The sequence below is a fragment of the Mytilus trossulus genome, chromosome 9 (genome assembly GCF_036588685.1).
Source record: "Mytilus trossulus isolate FHL-02 chromosome 9, PNRI_Mtr1.1.1.hap1, whole genome shotgun sequence".
Lineage (NCBI taxonomy): Eukaryota > Metazoa > Mollusca > Bivalvia > Mytilida > Mytilidae > Mytilus > Mytilus trossulus.
The window spans coordinates 31,751,640-31,764,490 of record NC_086381.1 but is presented as its reverse complement, the minus strand read 5'-3'; the positions used below and the strand labels follow the sequence as shown (position 1 = coordinate 31,764,490).

The window sequence follows — 12,851 nt, the reverse complement described above, 5'->3', positions numbered from 1 at the left end:
ATGAGAAAAGCCAACATCACAGAGTCAGCTACAAAAGTCCCAGAAATGACGATGTAAAACAATTAAAACGAAAAAACTAAGATATGCATATTGGTTCAAGAATTGAATAAACAATATTTTTCATATGACTTTCAGCAACAACGTTACCTTAAAATGCACCAATTTAACATGATCTGATTTCTATGTCCTGCGCTCTACAATTCAGGGTCAAAACCGTAATATGGGCACTTAATTTTAAACGTTCACACCATAAAATAAATGTGTGTACTAAGTTTCAAATTGATGCGTTCATAACTTTATTCTATGTGACCTCAACCTAAAATTTTAACATGATACCGGACTAACTTACGAACAAGAGAGACACATAACTTTGACAAGTTGAGCGCCTATATGACCAGTTCAAGAAGAATAGATAGTTGTTACCACAGAAAATAATAAGCGAAGATATGAAAGGCAAATAGTTTATAATTCATTTTATTGGTTATTGTCAATAATCACAGTAGGGAGAATCAGAGCCTGTTCTCAGGTAGTACTTTCCATTTGCATTGTATGCCAAATTGTACCCCATCTTTTGACAGCCGCTTTCACAACTTTCACAATTTCCATCCTTAAAATCATCCCAATTTTTACATATGTTGGAGGTAAACTTGCAGTTTGGATTAACAGATTCAATGAAGTAGTAAAGTGCTCTCATGTGGGCACAACTGTAAACAGGTGCTATTGCTACAAAGGAAATTGTATAAAGTTCATACTAAATATACATTTATGTTGACCAAATCAATTTTGTTACAAGAAAATTGCGTGCGTGAAAACATTACACAATGTCAGACATTAGGCAGCAACCATTTTTTTTCGAACAAACTTTTTGCGACATGCCTGAGGGTGAAAAAAACAAATTGTTTTTCTCAGGGTCAAATCTATTTTTTTCTCCAAAAAGAAGAAACAAACAAATCCATAGCCCCCCCCCCCCACCCCCCCCCCCTTTACCAGGCATAACAAGAACGCCTCGGACACAATTTGAAACTTCAGTAATGATAACGTATTCAACGAGCTATTATATAATATCTTATTTGGGATCTCCACAAGGGATATGGGCTCATGTTCCCTGTCATTGTTTTTTATACCACACGAGCAGCAAAGCCAAGAGTGAGAAAGTAGTGACATGGAATCTGAGTCCATACACTTTTATACTGTAACTTTTCACTTAAAACATTAATAGATTTTCAAAGTTATTTTCCTCCCTTAATGAAATTTTGACTGTGGAGAAAGTGTTCCATGATGAAATTGACATTGCACAAAATATAACTGTGTTACAATATTAAAGAAATAAACACAACTAGTTGCAGTATTAAACAATTAACTAATGCAGTGAAAAAGCTTTTTAGAAATTGCTCTAAAATATAATTGTTTTGTGATGAATATAATGTATATATCATAAAATACAGTACTGTCAGTTAAACATCCAGGTTGGAATTTCCCTCCGTTTGGAAAGAAATCTGCGTGCCCCATTTCCTTTTGCAAACCAAAAACTACAAAAAAAAGTAATAAAATCAAAAATGTGTACAATGATGTATAAATAGGGATAACACATAATCAACAAATTTTTGTTGGAAAGCACAAGTGACCAATCCAAAAAACAAATTGTAAACAATCAAATATTTTTTTTAATTAATTCCTGTTTTTGGCTGATCCATGAAATTTTCATCACGATTTATCAATTTATCCTTCAAAATATTGACAATAAACGCAGGATTTCGGTTCTGTTTAATAACCAAAAACATACAAGTTTCAGAGCATCAAAGTCAACGATAAAAGCAATAACTTTGGTTCATGTTGGAAAAGAAATTATAAATAAATATAAATAAATTAAAAAAAAAAAATGACTTATACCATTATACCTACCTACGTCTGTGTGTATAACGTCAACAAATTTGGCATCAGAAGAATCCAATCTCACTCTCACATTTACAGTATAGAATGACGGACCTGCAGGATCTAGACCTGTAAATATAAATATGATATCAGTAGATAAGTGCTGAGATTTTACTATTTGAGACGACTATTTAACATTCTGGAAGGTGGGGGTGGGGAGGAGGATTTGCTTTTGATCGGTTATTTCTTTTTGTAATTTAAGATGACAGATTATTCACTTTCTGCACTATTGAAGCATTTTTTTTTATTTTCATCAAAGCAATGGACTGATTATTATTTTTCACAACTATATTAATGATATTCAAAAACACAATTTTAAATGATTTGTTTGTAATAAATAATACATGTGTAGTCAAGTCATTATGTCCCATTTATAATCAGAATGAATCCTCCTCCTCTGCAGAAATGAATGTTTTATATTCCCAACTGCGTAATCTTTTTTTTCTTAAGATAAATGCGTCTTTTAAAAATATTGGCAAACATATTTCGGCGAGCGGAGCGAGGCAAATTTGATTTGAAAGGTTTTGAAGCCACAAATGGCCCCAGAACCCATAGAACAAATGATGCAAAATCATGCTTTCTGGGAATTCCGCCCTTTCTTAATTTGAAAATGCAAGTTTTGTTATAATAATTTTTTGACAATATTTTGCAATATTAAGGAAAATTGAAGTCATAGTAATATTTGGTCCCTGTAACATTTATTGATTTATACTTGTTATTTTTAAATAAAATAGATATTAAAGTGCAACAACGCAAAAAAAAAAACCCTAAAGGGAATAATCAATAATAAATACAAAAATGATAAAGATTCCAACTATTTAAGTAAGACACTCACCAAACTTCGAAACAAGGATAGTGTCCAACTTGCTACATTACCTTTACTTTGGTGGTTACTTCACCACTGTTTCGGAGTTTTGATATTTACAAGAGATAATGTGGGTTTGGTATTAATCAAAAGTACCTGTTATTCTACCAATGTCCGGTATTATTTCTCCAACATAACCAGCAACATGGGCACCTAGACTGTGTCCAACTACATGTACATTGTCTAAGGTCAAACTACTCGACCTCTGTAATAGTTTGATCATGTTGGCAGTAACAGCACCCACAACACGAGTGTTTGCTACAGCTTGGATGTAGTTAATCTTCGCTCCCTCTGCCCATACCACAACTATTACATTTACATCAAACTGCCAAAATAATACATACACAACGGTTTAATATAATGATGAATCACCCTCCGTGGTTTTAAACCTATAAATACTCAATTTAAAATATCCTTAGATTTAGCTTATATCAAATTAGGAAAGACGTATCGAATTTGAAATGAAAGAGTAATGAATTACAAAAATTTAAATATTTCATGTCAACGCTCAAAACAACAGTGCTCCACTGGTAAATCATAATATCATAAATTTCCAGAAAACGTCGAAATAGTTACCTGAATGGAAATACCTGAATGGAAATATCTATATGGAACTTTCTCCATTAATACCTGACTTATTCGTAATGTTTCTTTACATTTAGTTTATCAAATTATATGTTTTAACCCATCCAAACTTCCCTACACAACGAAGTAACAATGCATAAAAAAGAAGGGAACAAGATAATTGCACATAGTTTATCTACTTTCCTTACATATTGTATGAGGGCGCTATTCATAAGTGTTATCCAATTATTTTCTTTTTTTCCGTTGAAACCATGAATTATAAACACCGTCTTGTGTGCACCATTGAAGTTTGTCGACATCACAGACGTCCCAGAGCCATTGGGATCTAACACTTGGTCGTTTGTTGGATTGATACGAGTATACAGATGGAAAGTGATTCCATTTTCTTCCGGGGAACGTGGAAGGATACCAAAAGTGTTCCAGAATGGCCAGGCATTACTGAAGCATCCAACATTATCGTAGCATTTTTTTGAAGCTATAAAAATGTATTGCATAAGTATCATTTTCGAAACTTCTTTATAAGTAAACAAATATTTTTGATTTTTATTAAATTATGATAGTATAAACGTGTTTGAAAATGCCATAATGCATGAATTTATTTTATGATTTAGAATTTTCGTCCATGAACTGTACATACATTTTTTCTTTACTGACAAATTAAAAAAAAATATGACATAATAGACATGTTACGAAAAGGTATATTCTCGACGCTGAGGTTGACAAATTAGACTTTAAATTAAGGGACGGTGTCAAAACATTGATTATAACAGGTAAAATTTAAATCTTGTGCGTCTTGGAAAATTCAAGTCACATTTATCTAGAACATCATAATGTAACATCCTATGATGGTAATTGCTTTTGTGATATCATTTCTGGCTATATTAAGAAATGAAAAGTGTATTCGTGCAGGAGTGGGTGGGCATGAAAAAGTTTTATTGTTGTATTACAGTTTCTGAAAAAGTTCATGCTGTCGCTCCACTAATCATACACAGAGCTCTATAGTCTGGTTGACTTTTCTCTCTCGGGTGTCTTTATAAGCTTCAAATGACGGAAAGTTTTTTAAGTCCTTTATAGCGTGGTCGACATATATCCGACACTCTGACATAGAAAATTCATTTGTTTACATTTCTTCTTTCTACTCGTGGTTAAGCTTCCAAGTTGGTGGCGTCTATAGGGGTAAACATTTTCGAAGAACACATATGACAGACAGTAGCTAACAACCACCACTGAATTACAGGCCCCTGACTTAGGACAGGCTAATGAAAAGTATTAATTGCAGGCTTTAACACTTTTGTTATATATTTCCTGTTTTTTTTTCGCCCTATGCTATCCGGACTTTTTTTTTAGTTTATTCAGCCTTGTTTGACATGAATTTCCATCCTGTCTATTTTGTGTGAGTTGCTCGTTCAGCCATTTTTCTAATCTCGAAACTCCTGTCCTGCCTTTTTCAAATTGAATCTTTGCCCCCTTCCCCTCCCTGAAAAAGAGTACTTCCGTAGAGTAGTAATAGGTACACACCCAACAGATTTGATATAAAAACGGCATAAATATTTTTAGAGAACACCTATCATTGTTATCTTAGATGGAGAAAAGACCCATCGATTATTGGTGTTAATTTTACTATCGTCATTTTTTATTGAAACAGTTGGCGAATTTCCACAAAACGTTTCAGGAATTTATAAAATACCAAATATCTGCATAAAGTGGTGTTAAGGTGTAAATGTAAAGTCATTATGCTATCATGCATTTGAAACGCGGCAGGGATGTTCAACCGGTGAGTAGTGGGGCATGTATTACACAAACCTCTTACCGTTCTGAACGCGCATGAAATATTTGCCACTGGATGTAAAGCAACCAGCAATAAAAAAATCATAAACCCCTTATAAAGAAAATACAAATTGAGCTATAACTGTTCAAATTAAGACAAAGATGTAAGGAAAGAAAGGGAAAAATACATGTATTCGAAGCTATATGATCGCGAGTAAATTTCCTAAAACTATAATGCAACATGTTTCAATTAGTTGAAATTGTAAAACAAAATCCTGTTTAAGGTGTTTTAAAATAGACTCCGTTAAATAAAAAAATACTAGTAGGTGGTAAACAAGTGGATCGAAATGCATACACTCCTTTTTTTTGCTTTTCATAACTTTATAAAAATTACCGTAAGAAACTTATTCACGAGTAGGTATAAAATAGACTATAAAACCAGATTATTTGAAAGACCTGTGAAGGGCTCGCCGAAGAATTCACACATGTATGTACACCGTGTCTCCGTTGCCCCGTACATCTACTGCATTTACATGAACGTACCCCCCCTCCTATCTCATTTTTTTCATTGCTATCTATTTCTCATATTTCTTATGGTAAAAATGTTATCGAATATTCGTTCCATGCGGAATTTCCTCCAAAAGGATTGATCAATGCAGGTTTTTAAATTATATGCAATGTATACACAGGTAATCTATTTTGTGTTTTGACACAACCCCACATTTCAAATGTAATTTGTCAACCTCAGCGTCGTGAATATACCTTTTCGTAACATGTCTAATGGTTTCAAAGTATTTAATATTCTTCTTTACATTTCAGGATAACGTGTGCATCTTGTTCTTTTGGCGAAAATTTATGAAATATCTTTTTAAAGTTTGATGTAAGACACGTTGTAATTGTAAACCAATGGTCAAATGTAAATGTAGACATTTTTATTGTGACATATACGGAATGTAATCATTTCTTCATGATATTAGTTTTATAGAGAAAATAAAATTATAATTGTCATTTATATTTTTTGGTGTACTTACCATTCGCTGTGAGCAGAAGTGATGCAGCAAATAAACTCACACACCACATAATGGAGACTTTGTCTAAAAAATGAGCAGTTAAAATGATACGCATACATAATTAAACTCTGTGCACGTTTTTTTATAACAATTAATACGAATCCAAACATGATCTATAAAAAACTAAAAGGTGTTCACCTTTTTTTAAAAGAAAATAAAGTTAACAAATGACGTAAATGTAAAGTACAATTTACACAAAACAGATATATAAATGGATTAATTAATTCAACAATAGTAATTCATAAGCGTCCGGTTATGGTCATACATAGACGATGACCTAGACTCATTAATAGTCAAATTAGGAGGGATCAGAATGCCCTTAAGAGACAATAATATTTCAACTGGTGGCTGATTATCGCAATATAAGTGGATTAAATTAATTCAGAAAACCAATACCTCTACTTTTACTTAACAAAGTATCGGGGCGATGTCGCCAAGTGCTTAATATGTTTCTTGTTTGTTTTCAAACTTTGATACATATTAGTGGCATCTAACTATACTATAATAATTATAATATGTTTCATGAAATCTTCAGTCAAACAATTTCAGACGATATTCTTTAAGAATAATACTGTATTAATGCAAACTCAGTAATCACGGCTAAAATATCGATGCTACGATTTAGAGTTACCAATTTTATAAGAAAAAAATATATATAAAAATGACAATCTCCTGTCATAGTATGAAGTGTTTCAATGTATATTTAGTCTTCAACTAGTAGATCCTTTTGTTTTTATACATTATTTTATTCTAATATTTAATAGAATAGGAAAATAGAACATTGTAACAGGATCGTTGTCTGAAGCGCTTTTCTGAATTTACCTTCATCGATCAAGATTGCTCAATTTGAAAGCCATTGAATGATGTTAAAATTCTTTACTACTAGAGAACCGATGTGTCAAAAAAAGATAATTTAAAAAAAAAGAATAGCCAGTATCCAACTCAGATCAGCTTTGATAGAGTCAGATAGAACATTTGTCTTTTTCATAATTTTCTAAATTGTTTCAAGAGAGAACGGTATGTTATAAATAATGTGTGGTACCAAATCACCAACACCTGGTCTGATGCTTACATTGGAAAATTGTTCCGTACTGACTACATAAGGAGGAAATAACGCATTAATGCGTATACGATGTCCCTAATACAACTAATTCGAAGAGCCTTTTATTAATGAAATGAACCTTCTGAACATATTTATTTGATTCGAGCATCACTAATGAGTCTTTTGTAGAAGAAGCGCGCGACTATGATCAGTTTATTCTGGTCAAATTATCATTAAAACGAATTAAGGCAATCTCTGTACATAATAATACTGAAATAACTTTAACGGTACCAATTTTACTGCACCAGATGCGCATTTCGATAATACATGTCTCTTCAGTGATGCTCGTGGCCAAAATATTCGTGTAAAAGATGAAAAGCTATAATCCAAAAGTTCCAAAAAGTAAAGCCAAATCCATGGAAAGATTCAGAGCTTTACATGCGGGAGGTACTTTCCTTAATTTATGATAATTTCTAAAATTTTGTAACATCAAATTTTAATAATACAAAAAAAATCCGTATTTTCATGCCAGTCTACTGGGCTGGTGATACTCTCGGGGATTAATAGTCCACCAGTAGAGGCATCGACCCAGTGGTAGTAATAACATGAAACTCTCAATAAGAAAAAAACCCAGGATTTCAATAATTGTATAAACGAAAGTTTGGATATTAGATAATATCCAAAATTCTTATAATGCATGAAAACAATTTATGAATTTCTTACTTTTGTTAAGAATATTTTTTTAATAACCAATCTTACAAAGTGTTGTTGTAAACGGTTAAACTGTATCATTAAGTAACCGTTAATTTGTTAACTATTTATCATTTATACCCTTTAAGTATATTTCACAAATACTAAACATTTTAGTGTCTTACCTTTGTCATAAGCAGCGTGCAGAAACAAATTAACTATTCTCACTTATATACTGCATATCGTAACCGCATCATCGACTCGTGAAATAGTCACTCAATACACTAAGATATAATCACTGTAAAAGCATACAATTTCGTGACAGAAAAAAATCAAAATCTTTATCATCATTATATATGTTCGTAAAACTTATACGTTAAGATTCATCAACAAAATTGTATTTGTGTTTGGTTGCAAATCAATCCTGTTATTTCATTTGAAGAAAATATATGCTCCTTGAATATATCACTTTAATTCCTTTTGTATTCTAATTGAAATCTGGATCTTTGAAATCAAAAAAGGGATTAGGTAAAAAACATTAATATCGATAAACTTGACACTTTAAAACTCCTTTATTTAAAAAAAAAAATCTTTCTATTTCCTTTGGGTCCAATATTCACTTTTAGTTTTGATTTAGATAAGTGTTGATATGCTTAAGATACCGACACTTTCTTATAAAATCACTATTGCAAAGTATCTTTCTTCACCACATACCAAACTATGTTGTGGTAAATAAAGGTATTACAATCGACTGAGATTGACCATGCAGTTATGGATTTCAAATGTCGACTGAGAGAAAAGTTTGGACAAGGTTCACTACGATGGCCGTTCATACGTTTGTGAAATGAATATTCTGACTAAAAAATGTACTAGTACTTAAAGTAATATTAAAGTAAAATTTGAAATTAATTATTTTTAGGTCAGAATGACAAAAATTAAGGAAGAAAAGACACTACAAATATTCATACCTGTCCAGGATCAAACAAGATGTCGATATTGACACACGAAAACACGGTGACAAACACACTGCCGATATCGACAATTTCGGTACGATATCGACGAATGAAGATAGCAAAACAATATATACTGTCGATATCGAAAATTTCGGAATGAAAAAATGTATGAACAAAGACGTCCATATCGTCGATATAGACAACAGCGATACGATATCGATACGATATCGACATAGAAAATTTCAACCTCTCCCCAATGATATATGGTATATGGATATACAATAAAGGTGAAAAGAACATTATCTTAAAAAAAGTGCCGACAACGCTGGACTATCTGAGCAGAAGGGCAAACAGAGGACAAAAGACAAAGCCGGTAACAAATAAAACATACAAGAACAAACAACATTTGACATTGAAACCAAAAACAAATGAAAAACGCAATTTCCGAAATACTTGGTCGACCACACATTTTTTTTATTATGTCAACATCTATATATGGATAAATGTCAAGTTAAGATATTTTACATAATTTTTTAAATGCATCGCCAACACAGACAAAATTCGTATGTAAACTTCAATCGGAAGAAAAAATATAAACGCACATGTCCCCCTTTCGAATGATACAATCAGTTGTCCGGTATCTATGATGAGTTTATTATCAAATCACCCTAATACGTTTTCAAATGAAGATCTTCATAGCATTGGGAATATTCAATAGTGGATGTAATCACCAGAATGTAATATCTATATGTATATATCGACAACCAAGACAGAGGTTTTAGGTCGTTGCTCAAGCTATGGGATGATTCGATATCGATAACAAAGTCAGAGGTTTCATCAGACCGTTTTTCAAGTTACAGGATGTTTGACGATATATATTGGATATCGACAACCACACTGAGGCTTAAGGCCTTGTTTCAAGTATGGAATCTGTGGTCCTTCATACTTGTATGGAGGACCAAAGATTCCATTTCAATAATGTACAAAACATCATAAAGATAAATTAAAAGAATTTTCTCGTTCTAGAGATAACCTCTGAAACATGAAAACATCATGTTTTTCAGATATATATCAGTGTAAAACGCGTTAAAACAGCCTCACGGTCATGAAATGTTTGGTATGATTATAGAAGTCGGAAAGCAAGCCCTACAAATACTGAACTTCGATAAAAAAAATGTGTAAGGACAGATGTAAATATCGTTGACCCTCCTAAAACATCTGATTCACCAAAATGTTTATGTTTGGATTCACGAGCCTCTTAATTTAATCTTTCAAAAAAAAGGGGTCGTTAAGCCTATTGCCGGGTATGATTCTCGACTGAATCCATAAGTTGTATATCCTATGGACTGATCTAAGCTTGCGGTATCTCGGACAAATTTCGCAGAGAAGTGTTATTGACAATGTTATGGTCTCCGGCAATACCATTTCCAGTCGGATAATGTGTTATTTGGGAACTAGTACAGGTGTAATCAGGAGGTCGTCAATGTTGTGTTTGTAATTGAAAATTGAAGTTGCAACTTGTTTTGGTAGGTATAAGAAATTAATGTTAGACTCCTCTTAAAAGTATTGAGGTATTTTCGACTTAATTAATTTATGATGAAGGATATTGCCTAAGTTGACGCTATCGAGACCTTTCTAAGCAAAGGAAAGTTTAAGATAAAATATGTACTCTTTTTCATCGTTTCCAGTGCGAACTGGTTTGAAAAGACAATAACAATCAAAACCAAGGAGTAAACAAAAACTCACAAAACCAAAGAACATTTACATCAACAGTTATAAATAATGATTAAGAAACAACACGAACTCTACTAAATACTGAGAGTGAAATCAGATGCTCCGGAAGGGTTCTACGGATCTGTGACTTGCAATATTCGAAATGATAGCTGTTAGATTGGATTGATTTGAATGAGGAATGTGTAACAGTGGTTTCCAAACATAAATTGAACAGACATTTTGCAATTGTGATGACTACCTTACGACTTTTGAACAAATGGCAGCAGGTCATTAAAAGAGACGTCATGCAAAGTAGGTGATGTATATTGACAATGACTGCGTCTTCGTTGAGAAGTAGAGTTGAAAATATTCATCACACTCACCAAGCTTCCAGAAGGACTAGATAGAATACCTATACCATGAAATTGGTCATTGCATCATGTGGTCTCGCAGTTCGCAGGTGTTTACTTGTATGGCTTGTACGTATTTTACAGGGATTTTTGAATAAAATTACTCAGTACGGATTTGTCATGAAAAAGTACGGATTTTCTACCAACCCAGATAAAAATCATAATTGCTCCCATTTACGGCGATCGGTATCTCAAAGGCGCTTTTCTGACCTGGAATCGCCGCTCTTTAAATCGCAAAATGATAGCGATCAAGTTTATTTCATGGTCGGCATGGATCAGCCTCAGGATGCCGGCGTTTCTCAAAAACGTCAATGAAAGTTTTGAACAAGACCAAGCGACTAAGAAAAGGAAATGCCTTCAAAAGTACAAAGACTCGTACACTATTGAAATGAACCGGCAACTTGCCACCACTAAAGTAGAGGTTTAAATAATGTGCGAGTTGATAGCAGAACTGTCATCTGCCGATACATTCAACAAAGCAATTAAACTGATGTTTCCCGATTCTAAAATCGCAGGAGGTCAGTTTTTATTCTATTTTCTATATGTAGGCAGGAGATGTGAATGATCCATATCTTATAAATGGATCTGTCCAACATGTCTCTTATTTTCTCTCTTACGAAACCCAACTTTATTGGCCTGGGCATTTAGGGAGGGGGTAATAAAATGTTAAGTTCTAGGAGGGGTGCTGCCGAAATCTTTTTATGGGTTGGACTTAGTTTTTGTAGGGGAGGAAGGTAGAAGGAGGTCCTGTACTAGTGTTTGTTGCATAAACTATCTGAATAAGACTGCAGACAGACACTATCAGAATTCAGGAAATTGCATAAAATTTTTCCAAATTTTTTTTTGGGGGCATGCCCCAAAACCCCCCTAGATATTTCGTGCCGCTTCGCGGCACTCAGCGAGAGTATTACTGACAACATTGCAAAACTACTGACATTTCTACTGAGAGACATCATGGTGGGTAAACAGGTCTGCAATTGTCGAATATAATAGTCCTCTTTAAGGATACGGAGAGGCGTTGCAGGTTATGGATTGTTAGTGTTTGGGATAATATTTTTCTATAAAACGAACTGTCATAAAACAATAAAATGATCAGGCTGATTAAAATGCTGGTCCAGAATACCAGATCTCCTAGTAGAATAAAACTGTTTTATTAAATTGCTAGTGAATTGAGCATCTATGATTAAAATTTCAATGTGTGTTTTGTGGTTTTTGTTCTATATTTATTTTATGTGGATTTTTGTCAATGTATTGTTTTTTTTTTGTGGATTGGTGTTTCATTTTTGTTTTCATTTTGCTTTTTTGTGGATTTTATTTTAATTTTTAAAATAATATTTCCTTAGAATATATAATGTTCAATCGGTTGATTGGTATGTTTAAATCATACAATCATATCTTTAAATTATTATGACACATAAGAGATTAAGTTTTGTAATTACATACAGTCTGTATAGTTAATAATCTTGTCGATGCCATGTATAATATTAAAACGATACTGATTTCTTTATTACAACAAAATATGTTTCTTAAGGCGATGCATGGCATACAGAGATGTATTGTATCTCAATATCATATATATTTTATGATAATGTTTACCAATTAAAATTATCCATGATCTTTCATTAAGGTATATGAATAACACATGATGATAACAAAACAAAAAATATATTGATCTTGTAAAGGTTTCTTAATCATATTCCTATTCATGAATAAAACAAGTAACAGAAAAAAATCATCAAAAAACCCTGGCTAATATATGGTACACATTACAATATGTTAAGCTCTAAATCTTATCGAATCTAGGGAAGCGGTAGAAATGTTGAC

The 12,851-nt window shown here is 32.8% G+C and overlaps 1 protein-coding gene across 1 annotated transcript in view; it reads right to left on the bottom strand.

Moving 5' to 3' along the window:
* Positions 1-458: 458 nt before the first annotated feature.
* Positions 459-12,851, bottom strand: part of LOC134685563 (inactive pancreatic lipase-related protein 1-like) — a 210,257-nt gene continuing 197,864 nt past the window's right edge. Inside the window, exons 2-7 of the mRNA XM_063545357.1 lie at positions 6,181-6,241; positions 3,571-3,857; positions 2,894-3,122; positions 1,903-2,001; positions 1,449-1,529; positions 459-723 (exon numbers count right to left, since the gene is read on the bottom strand). Coding sequence (XP_063401427.1) covers positions 488-723; positions 1,449-1,529; positions 1,903-2,001; positions 2,894-3,122; positions 3,571-3,857; positions 6,181-6,229 — 981 coding nt within the window. The 5' untranslated portion in view covers positions 6,230-6,241 and the 3' untranslated portion in view covers positions 459-487. The remainder of the gene's footprint in view (positions 724-1,448; positions 1,530-1,902; positions 2,002-2,893; positions 3,123-3,570; positions 3,858-6,180; positions 6,242-12,851) is intronic.